Source organism: Bombina bombina, chromosome 3, assembly GCF_027579735.1.
Source record: "Bombina bombina isolate aBomBom1 chromosome 3, aBomBom1.pri, whole genome shotgun sequence".
Classification (NCBI taxonomy): Eukaryota; Metazoa; Chordata; class Amphibia; order Anura; family Bombinatoridae; genus Bombina; species Bombina bombina.
In genome coordinates this window covers 38,056,907-38,080,278 of record NC_069501.1, presented here as the reverse complement: position 1 = coordinate 38,080,278, position 23,372 = coordinate 38,056,907, and the positions used below count along the sequence as shown (strand labels likewise).

The 23,372-nt window shown below is 40.0% G+C and overlaps 1 protein-coding gene across 1 annotated transcript in view; it reads left to right on the top strand.

Moving 5' to 3' along the window:
* The window catches only part of LRRC58 (leucine rich repeat containing 58), a 42,031-nt gene that overhangs the window by 9,622 nt on the left and 9,037 nt on the right, over positions 1 to 23,372 (top strand). Inside the window, exons 2-3 of the mRNA XM_053705791.1 lie at positions 7,381 to 7,509; positions 17,812 to 18,089. Coding sequence (XP_053561766.1) covers positions 7,381 to 7,509; positions 17,812 to 18,089 — 407 coding nt within the window. The remainder of the gene's footprint in view (positions 1 to 7,380; positions 7,510 to 17,811; positions 18,090 to 23,372) is intronic.

Here is a 23,372-nt window from a genome sequence, read left to right as displayed (position 1 = left end):
AATATGCACAGATACTGATATAAAAATCCAGTATAAAACTGTTTAAAAACTTACTTCGAAGCTCCCAGTTTAGCTCTGTTTAACCCCTTAATGACCACAGCACTTTTCCATTTTCTGTCCGTTTGGGACCAAGGCTATTTTTACATTTTTGCGGTGTTTGTGTTTAGCTGTAATTTTCTTCTTACTCATTTACTGTACCCACACATATTATATACCGTTTTTCTCGCCACTAAATGGACTTTCTAAAGATACCATTATTTTCATCATATCTTATAATTTACTATAAAAAAAAATATAAAATATGAGGAAAAATTGAAAAAAACACACTTTTTCTAACTTTGACCCCCAAAATCTGTTACATATCTACAACCACCAAAAAACACCCATGCTAAATAGTTTCAAAATTTTGTCCTGAGTTTAGAAATACCCAATGTTTACATGTTCTTTGCTTTTTGTGCAAGTTATAGGGCCATAAATACAAGTAGCACTTTGCTATTTCCAAACCACTTTTTTCCAAAATTAGCGCTAGTTACATTAGAACACTAATATCTTTCAGGAATCCCTGAATATCCCTTGACATGTATATATTTTTTTTTAGTAGACATCCCAAAGTATTGATCTAGGACAATTTTGGTATATTTCATACCACCATTTCACCGCCAAATGCGATCAAATACAAAAAATCGTTCACTTTTTCACAAATTTTTTCACAAACTTTTGGTTTCTCACTGAAATTATTTACAAACAACTTGTGCAATTATGGCATACATGGTTGTAAATTCTTCTCTGGGATCCCCTTTGTTCAGAAATAGCAGACATATATGGCTTTGGCGTTGCTTTTTGGTAATTAGAAGGCCGCTAAATGCCACTGCGCACCACAAGTGTATTATGCCCAGCAGTTAAGGGGTTAATTAGGGAGCTTTTAGGGAGCTTGTAGGGTTAATTTTAGCTTTAGTGTAGTATAGTAGACAACCCCAAGTATTGATCTAGGCACATTTTGGTATATTTCATGCCACCATTTCACCGCCAAATGCGATCAAATTGAAAAAAAAGTTAAATTTTTCACAATTTTAGGTTTCTCACTGAAATAATTTACAAACAGCTTGTGCAATTATGGCACAAATGGTTGTAAATACTTGTCTGGGATCCCCTTTGTTCAGAAATAGCAGACATATATGACTTTGGCGTTGCTTTCTGGTAATTAGAAGGCCGCTAAATCCTGCTGCGCCTCACACGTGTATTATGGCTAGCAGTGAAGGGGTTAATTAGGGAGTTTGTAGGGAGCTTGCAGGGTTAATTTTAGCTTTAGTGTAGAGATCAGCCTCCCACCTGACACATCCCACCCCCTGATCCCTCCCAAACAGCTCCCTTCCCTCCCCCACCCCACAATTGTCCCCGCCATCTTAAGTACTGGCAGAAAGTCTGCCAGTACTAAAATAAAAGGGTTTTTTAAAAAAAATAAAAAAATTTTTTAGCATATTTACATATGCTAGGGTGTAGGATCCCCCCCTTAGCCCCCAACCTCCCTGATCCCCCCCAAAACCGCTCTCTAACCCTCCCCTCTGCCTCATTGGGGGCCATCTTGGGTACTGGCAGCTGTCTGCCAGTACCCAGTTTGCAAAAAAAAAGTGTTTTTTTTATTTTTTTGGGGCTTTTTTCTGTAGTGTAGCTTCCCCCCCCCCACACAGACAATCCCCCACCACCTTGCTGATCTTTTTTTTTTTTCCAGATTTCGATATTTATACATTTTTTATTAAATCATTTTCTGTAGTGTAGCGGTTCCCACCCGCTCCCTCCCCCTGCACGCGCCCCCCCCCCGCCCTCCCGTGCACGCGCGCGCGTCCGTGCGCGCCCCTGCTCGTCCCCGCCCACGATCCCGCCCCCCCTGCACATAACCAGGGCCATCGATGGCCGCCACCCGCCTCCCGGTCCGGCTCCCACCCACCAACGCAGGTAGCCACCGATCTCCGGTGCAGAGAGGGCCACAGAGTGGCTCTCTCTGCACCGGATGGCTACCAAAGGTTATTGCAGGATGCCTCCATATCGAGGCATCACTGCAATAACCGGAAAGCAGCTGGAAGCGAGCAGGATCGCTTCCAGCTGCTTTCCAAACCGAGGACGTGCAGGGTACGTTCTCAGGCATTAACTGCCTTTTTTTTTGAGGACGTACCCTGCACGTCCTCGGTCGTTAAGGGGTTAAAAGATTACTGGAACACCCTCTGCAAGTGGGAAATATCAGAAACTTCCCTTCCTTTGCATATGAAAAGACCCTTTACACAAACAGAAGCAAGCTGGAGTTGGTATACTTCCTGTATTCTCCTAAAACTTTAGGGCTTGGTTAGGAGTCTGAAAATCAGAGCAATGGTTTTTAAAAATAAGCAAAACTATAATTTAAAAAAAAAAAACAAAACAAAAAAACTGTATTGGCTATAAAAATGGATCATTTACAAAACATTTAGACAAAGAAAAATCTAGTGTATAATGTCCCTTTTAAGTATATGTTTTTTTCTGTCTGCTGCTAGATGTTGCTATTAAGCTCCTGCTCCCAGATTAGGCCCCCTATACTTCTGATTCGTTCAGTGTCAGCCATAGTTCAGGAGTGTGTATAAAGTTCATCAGTTGCCTCTCAGTGGAAACTTCCTGGCAGTCTGGTACCTAGAAACTCTGTTCAAGAAATTAGGGTTTGAACATTTACTCGGATAAGGCAAATTGTATTAATGTGATGAGGAAGAATGGTTGTTTTTTGATAGAACTTTGGCTTGCAGAAAATGACTTGGCAATGCATGTTTGCAAAAGAAAACAGGATATCGGTGTGTATGTATATGTGTGTATGTATGTGTGTATGTGTGTATGTATGTGTGTGTGTGTATATATATATATATATATATATATATATATATATATATATATATATATATATATATATATATATATATATATATATATATATATATATATATATATGTTTGCAAAAGAAAACAGGATATTGGTGTGTGTATATGTGTATATGTATATGTATATATATGTATGTATATATATATATATATATATATATATATATATATATATATATATATATATATATATATATATATATATATATATATATATATATATATATACACATATATATATATATATATATATATATATATATATATATATATATATATATATATATATATATATATATATATATATATATATACACACACACACACTCTATTGCTCTATATCCATGCCTATAAAACGTGTTGGGGAATATCACTCCTGGCCAGCAGGAGGAGGTAAAGAGCACCACAGAAAAGCTGTTGAGTATCACTTCCCTTCCCACAATCCCCAGTCATTCTCTTTGCCTTTTGTCAATGGAGGAGGTAAAGTTTTGGCGTCTGTAGAAAATTGGATTTCTTTCGCTGCAAGCAAGATTTTTGGGTCTAGCTGTATTCCATGTATTTTCAGTAGGGCAGTGGTGGCTTTAAAGCAGTTAGGAACTTGTAAGGTGGGCCCTGCTACGTTTTCTTAACATATTTGCTGCCAATGGTATAGAAAGCCAGAGTAGGTTTACTCTGTTCTTTTTCTTTCTACAGGTCTTTGAGAGGAATATGTGTCCCCTCATACAGTGTAAGCTGTCCTCCTGCTGGACAGCTAGATGCAGGTATGTGCCATTTTGCCTTCTATGTAGGGGAGACAATGCACTAAATTATTCTGCAAAATTTAATGGGACAAAATATATCCTAGTAGGATATTTATGATGGCAGTGTGCAGGCACTTAATGTGATATGTTGAGAGAGACTGCTTCCTCTTGGTTGGTAATGAAGGGGTTAACCAGCTTCATGAGGCAAAAAAAATATTTGTTCATTTTTAGTATGTGTTATCTGTCTGTACTAATTGTTTTGGTAGTACCCGGATTAGTTTATTTGCAATCTTTCTTTAATTCTGAAGAAAGGTATGTTCAAATAGTCCAGTGGGCTAATGGACATTTAAGCAGCATATATTTAGGGAATTCTGTGAGCTCTGTAATGTTTCCAATTCTGCAGGATATTTCAGAACTGGTATTTGTATGTAAGTGCTTATGATTCGGCACTTCTGACATCTATTGCAACAGGTTCCGTTTTCTCTAGTGTGCCGTTTATTTCAGCTACGCACTGGGTTTCAAAATGGGAATGTTTTTGTAAGTAGACATAATTATTTTTGTAGAGTTCTGCTATGGTGGCTGAGATGTGAACTCCTAGGTAGTGTATACTATTTCTTGTTTGGAAAGAGATGTGGGAGGCTAAGTACTGTAGGTCTTCTGTAGATACATTTTGTAGGGAGTAACACTGATTTGATGGAAAAGTTAGATATTTGCTTGTATATTGAGTAGTTGGGGAATTGATCGCGTCCGGTCTCAAATGGTAAATATTACATCGACCGCGTAGAGTAGGCATTTCTGTTGTATAGGTCCGAAGTCTAGTCCTATTTTATACTGGGCTTGTCTAATTTTGTCCGCTAAGATTTCAACTGTAAGGGCGAACAGGAGAGGGGACAGGGGGCAGCCCTGTAGTGTGCAGTTTCTTATCTCTATTGTATGGGAGACCACTCCATTAGAGCAAATTTTGACTGTGGGGTTTCTATATAGAGCACGAATATGCTCCAGGAAGAGGCTAGTGAAGCCGAACCTCGAAAGGATGGACCACATGAAATCCCAGTGGACACTGGGAAGCAAACTTACTGAGCAGACAGATATTTGATCCCGGGGCGTGGGCTCTCCATCCGGAGGTGTCCTCCAGGTAAATCCTCAAATGGGGGGGGTGCCAGGGTTGGATCTGAGGGCATCTTGGCAGAATGCCAAGCTTCCAAGATACGGCTCATGGTCAAGAGATCCGTAGGCCGCCCTGATAATGCTCTGGCGGTTCCTTGGGATTTCAGTCTAGCATATTTGCTTCCTCAGTTTACTCTCCTTCCACGAATCATTGCTCATCTCACACAAGAGAGAGTATCGGTAATCTAATAGCTCCTGCATGGTCTCACAGGATCTGGTATGCAGTCCTAGTGAAGTTGTCGTCTTTCACCTTGGAGGTTGCCTCTGAGGAAGGACCTAACTCGGGGTCTATTCCTTCATCCAAATGTCATTTCTCTGAAGATGACTGCTTGGAGATTGAAGGCTTAGTTCTGTCTAAGCGTGTTTTTTTTTCAGAGAACATGGTTCAGGCTTGCAAGCCTGTTACTAGAAAGCCTTGCCATAAGATATGGTGTTAAAGGTCTTTTTTTGGTGTGAATCCAATCCTCTTGGTGTAGGTTCAGGATTCCTTGGATTTTGTCTTTTCTCCAGGTAGGTCTGGAGAAGGGTTTATCAGTCAGTACTCTAACAGAACGGATAATGCAGAAATCAGACTCTTCAAACAAGCTTCTGACGGATTTATCAGATGTGCAATCTTTTTGTCAGGCCCTGGTTAGAATCAGGCCTGTGTTTAAGTCTGTTGCTCCTCCTTGGAGCTCTAACCTTATCCTTAGTTTTGCAACAGGTTGCATTCCATAGATATTAAGTTTTTATCTTGGAAGGTTTTGTTTCTTATTGCTTTCTCTTCTGCTTGGGTTATTTCGGAACTCTTGGCTTGCAGTGTGATTCGGCTTACCTTTTCTTTCATGTGGATTAGGAGGTTCTTCGTTCTAAATTTGAGCAGTTTCTCTCTAAAGTGGTTTCGGATGGAAATTGTTGTTCCTTCTCTCTGTACCAACTTGGATGTTGTGCGTGCTCTAAAATTCATCCTACAGGCGACTAAGGAATTTCGCCAGTCTTCTGCCCTGTTTGTTTCTCAGGGAAGCGTAAGGGTCAGAATGCTTCTGCTACTTCTCTTTTCCTCTGGTTGAGAAGTATAATTCGTTTTGCTTGTGTGGCTGCTGGTCAGCAGCTTCCGTAGAGCATTACAGCTCATTCCACTAGGGGTGTCTCTTCTTGAGTTTTCAAACATGAAGCTTCTGTGGAACTGATTTGCAAGGTTGCAACTTGGTCCTCTCTGCATACTTTTTCAAATTTGATATTTTTGCCTCGGCTGAGTTTTTTTTCTTTTGGGAGTAAAGTTCTTCAAGCGGTGGTGCCTTCTGTTTCGGTGGGTCTGTCTTATTCTCCCTCGTTATCTGTGTCCTCTAACTTGGGTGTTGGTTCCCAACAGTAATTGATGACATCGTGGTCTCGCCATATCTTGGGAAAGAAAACAAAATGTATGCTTGCGTGATAAATTTATTTATATATGGTGAGTCCACGACCCCACCCGTTTTATTAAGACAGTTATTTTTGACTAAACGTCAGGCACCTCTACACCTTTTTTGTATTCCTTTTTCAATTTCCCTTTGGTCAAATGACTGGGGTTTGTCGGAAGGGAAGTGATACTTAACAGCTTTGTTGTGGTGCTCTTTGCCTCCTGCTGCTGGCCAGGAGTAATATTCCCCAACAGTAATTGATGTTGTGGACTCGCCATATCTGGAAAGAAATTTATCAGGTAAGCATAAGTTTTGTTTTTGTACCTCCTTCAGTAATTACAGACAATACACATGTATAATATGGTTTCACTGAGCATGCTTGATAAGAGGGATTGTAGTAAGGCAGTTCAACATTGCAAAAAGTGACACAGATGCGATGTTCACTTCTGGGTCATACAAATAAGTGCTTAATATTTTACTTTGTTTGTTACACGAAACAGGAATACTAATTTCTTCCTAGGTAGCAATAATGGGGTTTATATTGGCTCTTTATTTGTAGTGCACTGTGTACAAAGACTTGTGTATTTATAGCTTCAGTTGCACAAGTACTGGTAACATTTTGTCCCTGAGAGCTCACAATCTATCTTCAGTTATTAATAGCTAAAGTCACCTGCAACCGCTACTAAAGAATGTGACTTCTTTAACTCACATGTGATCCCACCCACTGATGTACCTAATTAGTAATGGCGATAAGGTCATTCACTGTGTGACACCACAACAAAGGGCAGCGATATCTGTGATTATGGCGTGTGATCTATTTACCGGTATTCTATCTATTCCTTTATCCAAACTGCTTGTGACTAGAAAAGGTTTGGATTTCAGAATATTAGTTTGGAGAAGGAATAAGGACTATTATTTGCATTTTAGAAGAAGGGGAGGGGGTGCAGGCTGAGAAGATTGTGATCTACTAATAGGGAAAAATAGTAATTTGTAAAACTTGTATTCATTAATATAACCATTTTAATTTTTTTAATTTTTTTTTTAATAAAAAAAAAAAAAAAAGTTTCTGTGCTTAACTTTAAACTTTTTCTGTTTGGGCTGTTGAGGGTTTTGTGTGGCAATCTGTAGGTGTTATCACTGTATACTAGTTGGTATATTGTTTGCACCTCTGCTAATTTTGTTTTCCCATCCTTTTTCTAGCCTAGAATTCCTGTACCTGGGTGGTAACTTTATCACCTCGATTCCTCCAGAACTGGCCAACCTGCCATACCTCAGCTACCTGGTGCTGTGTGATAACAGAATACATAGTGTGCCCCCGCAGCTTGCACAGTAAGTCTGAGAAATAGGTTTCTAATGGATTTCTTCAGGGCCAGACTGGTACCAAAAAGAGGCCCGGGCATTTTAGGACAGAGGCCCACCCTCCACTAACCCTTTAACCGCATACCAAACATGTATATGACATTGTACACTATAATTACTCCAATCATATGTATAGAAAAAGCAGCAGTTTAAGGATATAGTAATTTGCCTGAAATTTTGGAATCAATACATGGTATTATTTAATTGGTTCTATGCAGGATTGTCTATTCCATAATTGCTATGATATTTAAGAGGGGTATTTATCAAAGTAAGATAAAAACAGCTAATTTCCATTGTAATAATAGTAGGCATCTGGGTTTTTTTTTTTAAAACAATTTACTAAGCAATGTACCAAAGCTATAAAGTCACACACATACACAGTGTACCTTGTATTTCCATCTATAGATATAAATTATAACAATTACCTTTTTTATATTTCTGAATTATTTATTATGAGTCACTGTCACATACTGCTATTCTGATAAATTATATCAGTATGTGACAGTGATTCATGATAAATAATTCAGAAATAGAAAAGTAATAGTTATCATTATTCGAATCAGTGACAATCAGATTAGGCCCATAAGATTACTTACTGGCTCAGGAAATACATTTTTAAACAAAATGCAACCTCACTTGCTGGGTGATAACCAATACCTGACAGCTACAGATATAAATGACATACTGTTAACCGTTTCCCTGCAAGAATGTATGACAGACAGTTACCCACCCACCCTCGCACTTACAAACTTGGAGATCTTTCTTTCATGTAATTGGCAAGAGTCCATGAGCTAGTGACGTATGGGATATACAATCCTACCAGGAGGAGCAAAGTTTCCCAAACCTCAAAATGCCTATAAATACACCCCTCACCACACCCACAATTCAGTTTTACAAACTTTGCCTCCTATGGAGGTGGTGAAGTAAGTTTGTGCTTGATTTTCTACGTGGATATGCGCTTCTCAGCATTTTGAAGCCTGATTCGTCTCAGAGTACAGAGTTTGTCAGAGGGATGTGAAGGGAGTATCACCTATTGATTCTATGGTTTTCCTCACAGGAAATCTTTTCAAAGGTTCTGTTATCGGTCGTAGAGATTCATCTCCTACCTCCCTTTTCAGATCGACGATATACTCTCATATTCCATTACCTCTACTGATACTGTTTCAGTACTGGTTTGGCTATCTGCTATATATGGATGGGTGTCTTTTGGTAAGTAGGTTTTCATTACTTAAGACACTCTCAGCTGTGGTGTTTGGCACTTTATGTATTATAAAGTTTTAAATATATGTATTGTACTTATATTTGCCATGAGTCAGTTTTATGTATATTTCCTTTTGCAGACTATCAGTTTCAAAATTGGGAATAATATTTAGGAAGTTATATTTTATTACCTGGGGTATAGTCTTTTCTTCAAATTTGACTGCTTTTTCATTAATTTTCGCGGGCAAAATCAGGCTTGCGAGGTCGCAAAATGCTGATATTTATTGCGTCATTCTTGGCTCTTTTTTTTTTTTTGGCGCAAAGGTATATTCGATGACGCAAATTCGTCATTTCCGGCATCTTAGTTGACGCCTGTTTTCCTTACACAAGGTTGCGTCTGCCATGACGAGAGTTTATTTAAACGACACTTCCTATATGCCCCTTGCTCTTTTTTATGCTCAGAGGGCTATGCTGTTTGCATTTTTTTTCCCATTTCCGAAACTGCCATATAAGGAAATTGATCATTTTGTTCTATATGGTTTTTTTTCTCTTACATTTGCAAGATGTCTCAATCTGATCTTGTTTCAGAAACCACTGTTGGAATCCCGCTGCATGATAACAGTTCTACCAAAGATAAGTGTATCTGTTGTAAGTGTGTGTAGATTATGAGGCCGAATTATCAAATGTCTGTCGGACCTGATCCGACAGTGCGGATCAGGTCCGACAGACATCACTCAATGCGGAGAGCAATACGCTCTCCGTATTCAGTATTGCACCAGCAGCTCATAAGAGCTGCTGGTGCAACTCCGCCCCCTGCAGATTCGCAGCCAATCAGCCGCCAGCAGGGAGGTGTCAATCAATTGAATTGTGGCGATTCCTGTCCACCTCATCAGAGCAGGCGGACAGGGTTTTGGAGCAGCGGTCTTTAGACTGCTGCTCCATGACTTGTGTTTCTGGTGAGTCTGAAGACTCGCCAGAAACAAGGGCCCTCAAGCTCCGTACGAAGCTTGATAAATGGGCATCCCAATCTCCAGCTGTAATATGTAACAGTTGTCATGACAAGCTTTTGCATGCAGAGAATGTATCCTCCAGTACTAGTACAATGCCTGTTGTAATTTCAACATCCTGATGTACATCCTGTGAATATAAAAGATTTTTTATTGTTGATGTGAATCAGAAGGCTTCGTCTGCTATTCCGCCTTCTTAATTATCCTCCTCTGAGGATCTATCTGGTTCAGAAGATCCTTCCGCAGATATTGACACTGACAAATCTACATATCTCTCTAAGATGGAGTATATTCGTAAAGAAGTGTTGGTTGCTTTGGATATTGAGGACCGGAAAAGTTGAAATCTGTGACATAACATACGATCCGCCGGTCTCAGTCCGACACAGATCAATGCTTACGTCACTACAGATGTTCGAATGCAAATTTGGCACTGACTACTTTTTGCTAGTTAACAAATATCTAACAGGTACGCTCTCCACTATTCCGGCCCAGCGTACCTGCATTTCAATCCGCTGCTCTGGAGGCGGCGGATGCCATAGGAATCAATTGAAGTCTGAAAGCAACGAAAGCTCATGTTCGCTGCTGCCCGATATCCCATTGATTCCTATGGGAGAATAAAAGTTACGTTTACATCTAACATTTTTTCCCTGAGTCTAAACACACCTAATCTGCCACCCCCTACACCGCCGCCACCTACAATATACTTATTAACCCCTAATCTGCCGCCCCGCCACTGCCGCCACCTACAATATACTTATTAACCCCTAATCTGCCGCCCTGCCACTGCCGCCACCTACAATATACTTATTTACCCCTAATCTGCCGCCCTGCCACTGCCGCCACCTACAATATACTTATTAACCCCTAATCTGCCGCCCCGCCACTGCCGCCACCTACAATATACTTATTAACCCCTAATCTGCCGCCCCGCCACTGCCGCCACCTACAATATACTTATTAACCCCTAATCTGCCGCCCTGCCACTGCCGCCACCTACAATAAACTTTACTCCTAATCTGCCACCCCTACACCGCCGCCACCTACAATATACTTATTAACCCATAATCTGCCACCCTGCCACTGCCGCCACCTACAATATACTTATTTACCCCTAATCTGCCGCCCCCTACATAAAAGTATTAACCCCTAATCTGCCACCCGACACCGCTGCCACCTACATTATACTTATTAATCCCTAATCTACCGCCCGACATTGCCGCCACCTACACAAATTTATTAACCCCTATCCCGCCGCTCCCGGAGCCCACCGCAACTAAATGTAATAACCCCTAAACCCCTGGCCTCCCACATCACTACCACTTAGTAAACCTATTAACCCCTAAACCGTCAGTCCCCCACATTGCCATAAACTAAATTCACCTATTAACCCCTAACAGCCCGCTAATTTTATATTAAATATTAACTCATCCCTATCTTATAATAAATTTAAACTTGCCTTTAGATTTAAACTATTAATGAACCTACCCTAACTATTATACTAAAATTACATTAAACTAATAATCTACCCTGTTATACTAAAATTACATTAAACTACAAATTAAATTAACTATTATATATTTAAACACCTAACCCTACTCAAATAATTTAAATCTACAATAAAAAATTACAAAGTTACACAAAATAAAAAAGAAATTATCAAATATTTCAATTAATTACACCTAATCTAAGAGCCCTATGAAAATAAAAAGCCTCCCCCCAAAAAAAAAAAAACCCTAACCTACAAATAGACCTTAAAAGGGCCTTTTGCGGGGCATTGCCCCAAAGAAATCGGCTCTTTTACCTGTAAATAAAAAATACAAATACCCACCACCCACACAACCAACCCCCCCAAATTAAAACCTAACTAAAAAAAACTAAGCTCCCCATTGCCCTGAAAAGGGCATTTGTATGGGCATTGCCCTTAAAAGGGCATTTAGCTCTATTGCTGCCCAAACCCTAACCTAAAAATAAAAACCCACCCAATAAACCCTTAAAAAATCCTAACACTAACCCCCGAAGATCCACTTACAGTTTTGAAGATCCGACATCATCCTCAAAGAAGCCGGCAGATGTCTTCATCCAAGCGCCCGAAGTCTTCATCCAAGCCCATAGAGGTTTTCACCCAGGCGGCATCTTATATCTTCATCCATCCGGCGCGGAGCGGCTCCATCTTCGACATCAGACGCGGAGCATCCTCTTACTGTAACAATGAAGGTTCCTTTAAATGATGTCATCAAAGATGGCGTCCCTTAGATTCCAATTAGCTGATAGAATTCTATCAGCCAATCGGAATTAAGGTTGAAAAAATCCTATTGACTGTTGCAATCAGCCAATAGGATTGAGCTCACATTCTATTGGCTATTATAATCAGTCAATAGAATGCAAGCTCAATCCTATTGGCTGATTGCAACAGCCAATAGTTTTTTTTTTTTTTTTTTTTTTTTTTTTTTTTTCAACCTTAATTCCGATTGTCTGATGGAATTCTATCAGCTAATTGGAATCTTAGGGACGCCATCTTGGATGACGTCATTTAAAGGAACCTTCATTGTTCAAGAAGACGTCGTAAGAAGAGGATGCTCCGCGTCTGATGTCTTAAAGATGGAGCCGCTCCGCGCCGGATGGATGAAGATAGAAGATGCCGTCTGGGTGAAGACCTCTGCAGGCTTGGATGAAGACTTCTGCCGGCTTCTTTGAGGATGGATGTCGGATCTTCAAAACTGTAAGTGGATCTTCGGGGGTTAGTGTTAGGATTTTAAGGTTTTATTTTTAGGTTAGGGTTTGGGCAGTAGTAGAGCTAAATGCCCATTTAAGGGCAATGCCCATACAAATGCCCTTTTCAGGGCAATGCCCATACAAATGCCCTTTTCAGGGCAATGGGGAGTTTATATTTTTTTTAGTTAGGTTTTTATTTGGGTGGTTGGTTGTGTGGGTGGTGGGTTTTACTGTTGGGGGGGGGGTATTTGTATTTTTTTATTTACAGGTAAAAGAGCTGATTTCTTTGGGACAATGCCCCGCAAAGGGCCCTTTTAAGGGCTATTTGTAGGTTAGGGTTTTTTTTTATTGGGGGGGCTTTTTTATTTTCATAGGGCTCTTAGATTAGGTGTAATTAGTTTAAATCTTTGATAATTCCTTTTTTATTTTGTGTAACTTAGTGTTTATTTTTTTGTAACTTAGTTGTTAGTTTTTTGTAACTTTTGTAATTTTTTATTGTAGATTTAAATTTGAGTAGGGTTAGGTGTTTTTTTAAATATATAATATAGTTAATTTAAGTTGTAGTTTTAATGTAATTTTAGTATAACAGTTAGGGTAGGTTCATTAATAGTTTAATATAGTTTAATGTAATTCTAATGGTAAGCTTAAATATTTATTATGATAGGGATGAGTTAATATTTAATATAAAGTTAGCGGGTTGTTAGGTTTAGGGGTTAAACAGTTTAGTATAGTGGCGGTGCTTAGTGACAGGTTATAAATAAAGCTGTGAAAAAGCTGAAGAGCAGCGAGATCGATGACTTTAGTTAACAGTCCGCTGCTAATCGCCCCGTACTTGGTGCACGGCTTTTTGACAGCTTTTTATATAAATATGTAGAGCGTATTCAGGTCCACGGCAGCAATGTCAGGGGAGCGTATTGGTGCCGTTGAATGCAAGTAAGTTGACGGCTTGATAAGTAGGCCTCTGTCTTTAGCTATTTTAGCTAGAAGAGCTTTGTGGATTAAATATTGGAATGCTGACAGGGTTTATAAATCTAGATTACTATCTCTTTCCAAGGTAATAATTTATTTGGTTCTCAGTTGGATTCATTTATCTCAACTATCAATGGGGGGGAGGGAGTTTTTTTTTGCTTCAGGATATAGTCCTAAGGGTAAATCTAAAACCTTCAAGTTGGAATAGATCCAAGCCCTTTAAGAAACCAAAGCTAGCCCCAAGTCTGCATGAACCTTCATGCAGACTTGGCCCTCATTTCAGCTCGGCTGGTGGGGGACAGATTTAATTTTTTTTCCAAAACATTTGGTCAGATTATGTCCAAAATCAGTGTATTCAGAGTGTTGTCTCTCAAGGGTAGCAAATAGGATTCAGAGTAAGACCACCTGTGAGATATTATTTATTTTCTCACACATCCCAGTAAATCCAGTAAAGGCTCAGGCTTTTCTGAAGTATGTTTCAGATCTCGAGCGTTCAGGGAGAAATCATAACAGTTCCGTTTCAGGAACAGGGTCTGGGGTTTTATTCAAATCTATTCATTGTCCCAAAGAAAGAGATAATGTATTCAGGCCAGTTCTGGATATGAAATTTTGAATCGTTTTGTAAGAGTGCCATCTTTCAAATGGTAACTATAAGGACTATTCTGCCTTTTGTTCAGCAAGGTCATTATATGTCCACAATAGGCTTACAGGATGCATATCTTAATTTTCCGATTCATCCAGACCATTATCGGTTTCTGAGATTCTCTTTTTCTAGACTAGCATTCTTAATTTGTCGCTCTTCCATTTGGCCTAGCGACAGCTCCAAGTTTTTTCTCAAAGGTACTTTGTGTCCTACTCTCTGTATTCAGAGAACAGGGTATTGCGGTGTTCCTTTTTTGGATAATACCTTGGTACTAGCTCAGTTTTTTACATTCTGCCGAATCTCACACAAATCAACCAGTATTGTTTCTTCAAAGACATGGTTGGAGGATCAATTTACCAGAAAGTTCCTTGATTCCTCAGACAAGGGTCACCTTTTTAGGTTTCCAGATAGATTCAATGTCCATGACTGTCTCTAATACAAGACTAATGAAATTGGTTTCAACTTGTCAAAACCTTCCGTCTCGATCATTCTCTTTGCTTGTTATGGAGCTGTCTGGGGATCTGACAGCACAAGGAGTTTGGAAACCTCAAGAGGCAAGGTTACCAATTAATATTTTAGAAATCTGTACTATTTTCAGGGCTCTTCAGGTTTGGCCTCTGTTGAAGAGAGAATCATTTGTTTTCAAACAGACAATATTACAACTGTGGCATATGTTAATCATCAGGGTGGGACTCATAGTCCCCTAGCTATGAAACAAGTATCTTGGATACTTTCTTGGGCGGAATCCAGCTCTTGTCTAATTTCCCTGGTACATATCCCAGGTATAGTCAATTGGGAAGCGGATTATCTCAGCCGTCAGACTTTACATCCGGTGGAGTGTTTTCTCTCCATCCAAATGTGTGTTTTGTTTTTTTCTGATTCTTCAGATGTGGGGTCTTCCAGAAATAGATCTGATGGCTTCCCAGCTAAACAAACTTCCCAGGTACTTGTTCAGTTCCAGGGATCATCAGGCAGAGTCGTTACATGCTTTAGCAGTTCTTTGGTTTTACCAACCTACTTATATTTTCCTGCCTCTAGTTTTTCTTCCAAAATTGATCTCCAAGATCGTAAAACAATAGTTTGTTTTTCTGGTAGTACCAGCATGGCCTCACAGGTTTTGGTATGCGGATCTTGTTTGGATGTCCAGTTACCAACATTGGCCACTTCCTTTAAGACCAGACCTTTTTGTCTCAAGATTCGTTTTTCCATCAGGATCTCAAATCTTTAAATCTTTAAATTTGAAGGTATGGAAATTGAACGCTTAGTCATAGAGGTTTCTCTGACTCAGTGATTAATACTATGTTACAGGCTCGTAAATCTGTTTCTAGGAAGATTTATTATCGAGTTTGGAAGACTTCTATTTTATTTTACAGTTTCTTCAGGATGGTTTGGATAAAGATTTGTCTGCAAGTTCCTTGAAGCGCCAAATCTCTGCTCTTTCTGTTTTTATTTCACAGAAAGATTGCTAAGCTTCCTGATATTCACTGTTTTTTTTTATACAGGCTTTGGTCCGTATGAAGCCTGTCATTAAATCGATCTCTCCTCCTTAATTTAATTTTGTTTTGAAGGCTTTTACAGGCTCCTCCTTTTGAGCCTACTTTCTTGGAAAGTGTTTTTCCTTTTGGCTATCTCTTCTGCTAGAAGAGTTTCCAAATTATCTGCTCTTTCTTGTGAGTCTCCTTTTCTGATTTTCCATCAGAATAAGGCGGTTTTGCTGACTTCATTAAATTTCTTCCTAAGGTTGTGAATTCTATTAACATTAATAGGGAAATTGTTGTTCCCTCTCTGTGTCCTAATCCTAAGAATTCTTTTGAGAGATCCTTACAGTCTTTGGATATTGTTGGAGCTTTGAAATATTATGTTGAAGCTACTAAAGATTTCAGGAAGACTTCAAGTCTATTTGTTTTTTTCTGGTTCTAGGAAAGGTCAGAAAGCTTCTGCCATTTCCTTGGCATCTTGGTTAAAGCTTTTGATTCATCAGGCTTATTTGGAGTCGGGTCAGCCCCCGCCTCAGAGAATCACAGCTTATTCTACTACATCAGTCTCCACTTTGTGGGCTTTTAAGAATGAAACTTCAGTTAATCAGATTTGCAAAGCAGCAACTTGGTCTTCTTTGCATACATTTACTAAATTCTATAATTTTGATGTGTTTTCTACCAAAAACTCAAGCAGCTGTTTCAGTTTGATTCCTCTGCTTTATGTTTTAAGGTTTTTGTTTTTGTTTTTTCTTTTCAATTATGAGAAACTTATTTTTTGGATGTGGATTTAATTTTTTCAGCGGAAAATAGCTGTTTTTTTTTATTTTATCCCTCCCTCTCTAGTGACTCTTCTGTGGAGTACCACATATTTGGTATTAATATCTCATACGTCACTAGCTCATGGACTCTTGCCAATTACATAAAAGAAAACATAATTTATGTAAGAACTTACCTGATAAATTAATTTCTTTCATATTGGCAAGAGTCCATGAGACCCACCACTTTTTTTTTTTTTTTTTTTTTTTCAGTGGTTTTGATTTTTTGTATAAAGCACAATTTTATTTCCAGTTCCCCCTTCTTTTTTTTTTTTTTTTTTTAAGCTTTCTACTCCTTTTTCTATCACCCACTATTTGTGTATTTATAGGCATTTTGAGGTTTGGGAAACTTTGCCCCTCCTGGTAGGAATGTATATCCCCTACGTCACTAGCTCATGGACTCTTGCCAATATGAAAGAAATTAATTTATCAGGTAAGTTCCCCAACATTTGAAATGTTCAAAAAGGGACAATAGCGGTGCGGTTTAATATCGTTGTGGATGTACAATATTACTGACTGGTAACTGGGGCAAATGTTTCCTTGACAAAGATGCACAGAGCTACAGTTTTTTTCAGTGTGGGCGGGGCTAAGAACCGACGGCCCAACAGCTTCTGTCCCTATGGTCAGTCCGGTCCTCTGTTTCTTTGTTTGAGACTAAAAAATCTTTATCAGCATTTTAACCTCTAGAAAATGTACTGCACATGCTTCTAAATGTTATGACACCTTTATTGTGCATATTTATGTAGCATATGTTTTTGTTTTTTTGGTTAATATTGTGATTTTGAGAGAAACCTTTTGTTTAGTGTGGATATTTGTACTGTCTTTGTTTATCCTTTCAAATAGAAACCTTAAGTGGACAACCAGTACACAAACACGGGAGTGTGTGCAGAATTGTGTACTATAAATATTATTATTTTTATTCTTATTATTCTCCTTGTTTTTGTGTTAATGTGTCTCTAAGCCCATTACAGCACGATTCAAATTAATGTGATGGTAAATCCTAGCGTTTCTGAAACACTAGGATTTACCATCGGAACAAATAAAGGACTTTCAGAACGCTATTTGGCTAAGAGGTGGAAACGTTGCCTCTCAGCCAAATAGCATTCTGCCATGGGCTGCCTTTGCAGCTCAGTGAGGTGAATGCTGCAAGCAAAGGAGATTTTAGCATGAAGTATTTTATACTTCATGGCTGAAAGTCCTTTATTTGTTCCAATGGTAAATCCTAGCGTTTCAGAAACTCTAGGTTTTACCATCACATTAATGTAATCCTGAGGAGCTTGGGTTTTTATATATAGAATAAGTTGCAAAAATGAGAGCACTTCTAGGAGTCGCATTTGCCTAGTCCTGTACTAGGGAGATGCACAAGCCTCATGAATAGAGTGCGTAAATAGCTGAAATGTGACGTTTTTGTATCCCTGTTTTATGTTCCTTTTCTCCTCTTCCTTTAGAATTCATTCAATGCGGTCACTCAGCTTGCACAACAACCTCCTGACCTACCTCCCTCGTGAGATCCTCAGCTTGGTGCACCTGCAGGAACTCAGTCTGCGTGGGAATCCCTTGGTGGTGAGATTTGTACGTGACCTGATTTACACGCCACCCACTCTGCTGGAACTGGCTGGACGCACAATTAAGAGCCGCAGCATTCCTTATACACCGCTAGAGTTGCCAGAGAACCTGGTGCAGTATCTGGACTTTGCCAGCAAGTGCCCAAACCCCAAGTGTGGTGGTAAGTAGCATGTCTTGTACATAATGACAATAATCTGTATAATCTCAAACGATTGTGTGTGTGTGTGTGTGTATGTATGTATGTATGTATGTATATATATGTATATGCATATATCTCTCTCTTTCTCTCTCTTTCTCTCTCTTTCTCTCTCTTTCTCTCTCTTTCTCTCTCTTTCTCTCTCTTTCTCTCTCTTTCTCTCTCTTTCTCTCTCTTTCTCTCTCTTTCTCTCTCTTTCTCTCTCTTTCTCTCTCTTTCTCTCTCTTTCTCTCTCTTTCTCTCTCTTTCTCTCTCTTTCTCTCTCTTTCTCTCTCTTTCTCTCTCTTTCTCTCTCTTTCTCTCTCTTTCTCTCTCTTTCTCTCTCTTTCTCTCTCTTTCTCTCTCTTTCTCTCTCTTTCTCTCTCTTTCTCTCTCTTTCTCTCTCTTTCTCTCTCTTTCTCTCTCTTTCTCTCTCTTTCTCTCTCTTTCTCTCTCTTTCTCTCTCTTTCTCTCTCTTTCTCTCTCTTTCTCTCTCTTTCTCTCTCTTTCTCTCTCTTTCTCTCTCTTTCTCTCTCTTTCTCTCTTTTTCTCTCTCTCTCTCTCTTTTTCTCTCTCTCTCTCTCTTTTTCTCTCTCTCTCTCTCTTTTTCTCTCTCTCTCTCTCTTTTTCTCTCTCTCTCTCTCTTTTTCTCTCTCTCTCTCTCTTTTTCTCTCTCTCTCTCTCTTTTTCTCTCTCTCTCTTTTTCTCTCTCTCTCTCTCTTTTTCTCTCTCTCTCTCTCTTTTTCTCTCTCTCTCTCTCTTTTTCTCTCTCTCTCTCTCTTTTTCTCTCTCTCTCTCTCTTTTTCTCTCTCACCTTGAAAAGTGCTGGTCCATATCTGTACTTGCATGTCTTTCTATTCTTATACTAACTTTAGCAAATTTGGTCCTGTGTAGTAACGGACACCTAAAACAAACCTGTGATCCTTAAAGCATAAGGCACTATGTTAGAACGAATAGGTGGATCAGATACACTTGTGCATCATCACTGCACCACTTAATGATTTTTACAAATCAGTTGAGCCGCCAATCTAAAGAATGCATTGTGGAGAGAAATGGCGGGTAACTGATAAGACTGGCTACTGGTGAGGAATAAGAAGTTCTCTTTGCCACTCTGTACAAGTAGCATCTCCACAGGGGTGGTAAAGAGTATGTGGTGTTAGTTGTAGTTTTTATTTCTTCTATCAAGAGTTTGTTATTTTAAAATAGTGCCGGTTTGTACTATTTACTCTACAACAGAAAGTGATGAAGATTTCTGTTAAAAGAGGAGTATGATTTTAGCACCAGTAACTAAAATCCATTGCTGTTCCCACGCAGGACTGTTGAAACCAGAGAACTTCAGTTGGGGAACAGTTTGCAGGCTTATCTGCTTCAGGTATGATCAGTCATTTTTCTAACAAGACCAAGTAATGCTAGAAGACTGTCAGCTATCCCTTCTGGGATAGGTAAGCCATTTTCTTCTGTTATGTGTGATCAGTCCACGGGTCATCATTACTTCTGGGATATAACTCCTCCCCAACAGGAAATGCAAGAGGATTCACCCAGCAGAGCTGCATATAGCTCCTCCCCTCTACGTCACTCCCAGTCATTCTCTTGCACCCAGCAACTAGATAGGATGTGTGAGAGGACTATGGTGATTATACTTAGTTTTTATAACTTCAATCAAAAGTTTGTTATTTTACAATAGCACCGGAGCGTGTTATTGCCTCTCTGGCAGAGTTTGAAGAAGAATCTACCAGAGTTTTTACTATGATTTTAACCGGAGTAGTTAAGATCATATTGCTGTTTCTCGGCCATCTGAGGGAGGTAAAAGCTTCAGATCAGGGGACAGCGGGCAGATGAATCTGCATTGAGGTATGTAGCAGTTTTTATTTTCTGAATGGAATTGATGAGAAAATCCTGCCATACCGTTATAATGACATGTATGTATACTCTACACTTCAGTATTCTGGGGATGGTATTTCACCGGAATTACTCTGTTAAAAGTACATTAAACCTTTTAATAGGTATTTATTATGTTAAACGTTTTTGCTGGAATGTAGAATCGTTTGCATTTTCTGAGGTACTGAGTGAATAAATATTTGGGCATTATTTTTCCACTTGGCAGTTGCTTGTTTTAATTGTGACAGTTTCGTTTCTCTCTCACTGCTGTGTGTGAGGGGGAGGGGCCGTTTTTGGCGCTCTTTGCTACGCATCAAAAAATTCCAGTCAGTTACTCTTGTATTTCCTGCATGATCCGGTTCATCTCTAACAGATCTCAGGGGTCTTCAAACTTCTTTGGAGGGAGGTAGATTCTCTCAGCAGAGCTGTGAGACTTATATATTGACTGTGATTAAAAACGTTGCTCTGTAATTTTTATGTTTCAAATTTAATTATTGTTACTTTACTAATGGGAACAAACCTTTGCTAAAAGTTGTGTTGTTTTTAAGGATTGATGCTATAACTGTCTTTCAGTTCATTATTTCAACTGTCATTTAATCGTTTAGTGCTCTTTGAGGCACAGTACGTTTTTGTTAAATAAGATTGTAACCAAGTTGCAAGTTTATTGCTAGTGTGTTAAACATGTCTGATTCAGAGGAAGATATCTGTGTCATTTGTTCCAATGCCAAGGTGGAGCCCAATAGAAATGTATGTACTAACTGTATTGATGCTACTTTAAATAAAAGCCAATCTGTACAAATTGAACAAATTTCACCAAACAGCGAGGGGAGAGTTATGCCGACTAACTCGCCTCACGTGTCAGTACCTGCATCTCCCGCCCGGGAGGTGCGTGATATTATGGCGCCTAGTACATCTGGGCGGCCATTACAGATAACATTACAAGATATGGCTACTGTTATGACTGAAGTTTTGGCTAAATTACCAGAACTAAGAGGCAAGCGTGATCACTCTGGGGTGAGAACAGAGTGCGCTGATAATACTAGGGCCATGTCTGATACTGCGTCACAGCTTGCAGAACATGAGGACGGAGAGCTTCATTCTGTGGGTGATGGTTCTGATCCAAACAGATTGGATTCAGATATTTCAAATTTTAAATTTAAATTGGAGAACCTCCGTGTATTACTAGGGGAGGTTTTAGCGGCTCTTAATGATTGTAACACTGTTGCAATACCAGAAAAATTGTGTAGGTTGGATAAATACTTTGCGGTACCGGCGAGTACTGACGTTTTTCCTATACCTAAGAGACTAACTGAAATTGTTACTAAGGAGTGGGATAGACCCGGTGTGCCGTTCTCACCCCCTCCAATATTTAGAAAGATGTTTCCAATAGACGCCACCACACGGGACTTATGGCAAACGGTCCCTAAGGTGGAGGGAGCAGTTTCTACTTTAGCTAAGCGTACCACTATCCCGGTGGAGGATAGCTGTGCTTTTTCAGATCCAATGGATAAAAAATTAGAGGGTTACCTTAAGAAAATGTTTGTTCAACAAGGTTTTATATTGCAACCCCTTGCATGCATCGCGCCGATTACGGCTGCGGCAGCATTTTGGATTGAGTCTCTGGAAGAGAACCTTAGTTCAGCTACGCTGGACGACATTACGGACAGGCTTAGAGTCCTTAAACTAGCTAATTCATTCATTTCGGAGGCCGTAGTACATTTAACCAAACTTACGGCTAAGAACTCAGGATTCGCCATTCAGGCACGTAGGGCGCTGTGGCTAAAATCCTGGTCGGCTGATGTAACTTCTAAGTCCAAATTACTTAATATACCTTTCAAGGGGCAAACTTTATTTGGGCCCGGTTTGAAAGAAATTATCGCTGACATTACAGGAGGTAAGGGCCACGCCCTGCCTCAAGACAAAGCCAAAGCTAAGGCTAGACAGTCTAATTTTCGTCCCTTTCGGAATTTCAAAGCAGGAGCAGCATCAACTTCCACTGCACCAAAACAGGAAGGAGCTGTTGCTCGTTACAGACAAGGCTGGAAACCTAACCAGTCCTGGAACAAGGGCAAGCAGGCCAGGAAACCTGCTGCTGCCCCAAAGACAGCATGAACCGAGGGCCCCCGATCCGGGACCGGATCTAGTGGGGGGCAGACTCTCTCTTTTCGCCCAGGCTTGGGCAAGAGATGTTCAGGATCCCTGGGCGCTAGAGATCATATCTCAGGGATACCTTCTAGACTTCAAATTCTCTCCCCCAAGAGGGAGATTTCATCTGTCAAGGTTGTCAACAAACCAGATAAAGAAAGAAGCGTTTCTACGCTGTGTACAAGATCTGTTGTTAATGGGAGTGATCCATCCGGTTCCGCGGTCGGAACAAGGACAAGGGTTTTACTCAAACCTGTTTGTGGTTCCCAAAAAAGAGGGAACTTTCAGGCCAATCTTGGATTTAAAGATCCTAAACAAATTCCTAGAGTTCCATCGTTCAAAATGGAAACTATTCGGACAATCTTACCCATGATCCAAAAGGGTCAGTACATGACCACAGTGGATTTAAAGGATGCTTACCTTCACATACCGATTCACAAAGATCATTACCGGTATCTAAGGTTTGCCTTCTTAGACAGGCATTACCAGTTTGTAGCTCTTCCATTCGGATTGGCTACGGCTCCAAGAATCTTCACAAAGGTTCTGGGTGCCCTTCTGGCGGTACTAAGACCGCGAGGAATTTCGGTAGCTCCGTACCTAGACTACATTCTGATACAAGCTTCAAGCTTTCAAACTGCCAAGTCTCATACAGAGTTAGTTCTGGCATTTCTAAGGTCGCATGGATGGAAAGTGAACGAAGAGTTCTCTTTTTCCTCTCACAAGAGTTCCATTCTTGGGGACTCTTATAGATTCTGTAGAAATGAAGATTTATCTGACAGAAGACAGATTAACAAAGCTTCTAAATGCATGCCGTGTCCTTCATTCCATTCAACTCCCGTCAGTAGCTCAATGCATGGAGGTGATCGGCTTAATGGTAGCAGCAATGGACATAGTACCCTTTGCACGTCTACATCTCAGACCGCTGCAATTGTGCATGCTGAGTCAGTGGAATGGGGATTACTCAGACTTGTCCCCTACTCTGAATCTGGATCAAGAGACCAGAAACTCTCTTCTATGGTGGCTTTCTCGGCCACATCTGTCCAGGGGGATGCCATTCAGCAGGCCGGACTGGACAATTGTAACAACAGACGCCAGCCTACTAGGTTGGGGCGCTGTCTGGAATTCTCTGAAGGCTCAGGGACAATGGAATCAGGAGGAAAGTCTCCTGCCAATAAACATTCTGGAATTAAGAGCAGTTCTCCATGCCCTTCTGGCTTGGCCCCAGTTAAAAACTCGGGGGTTCAT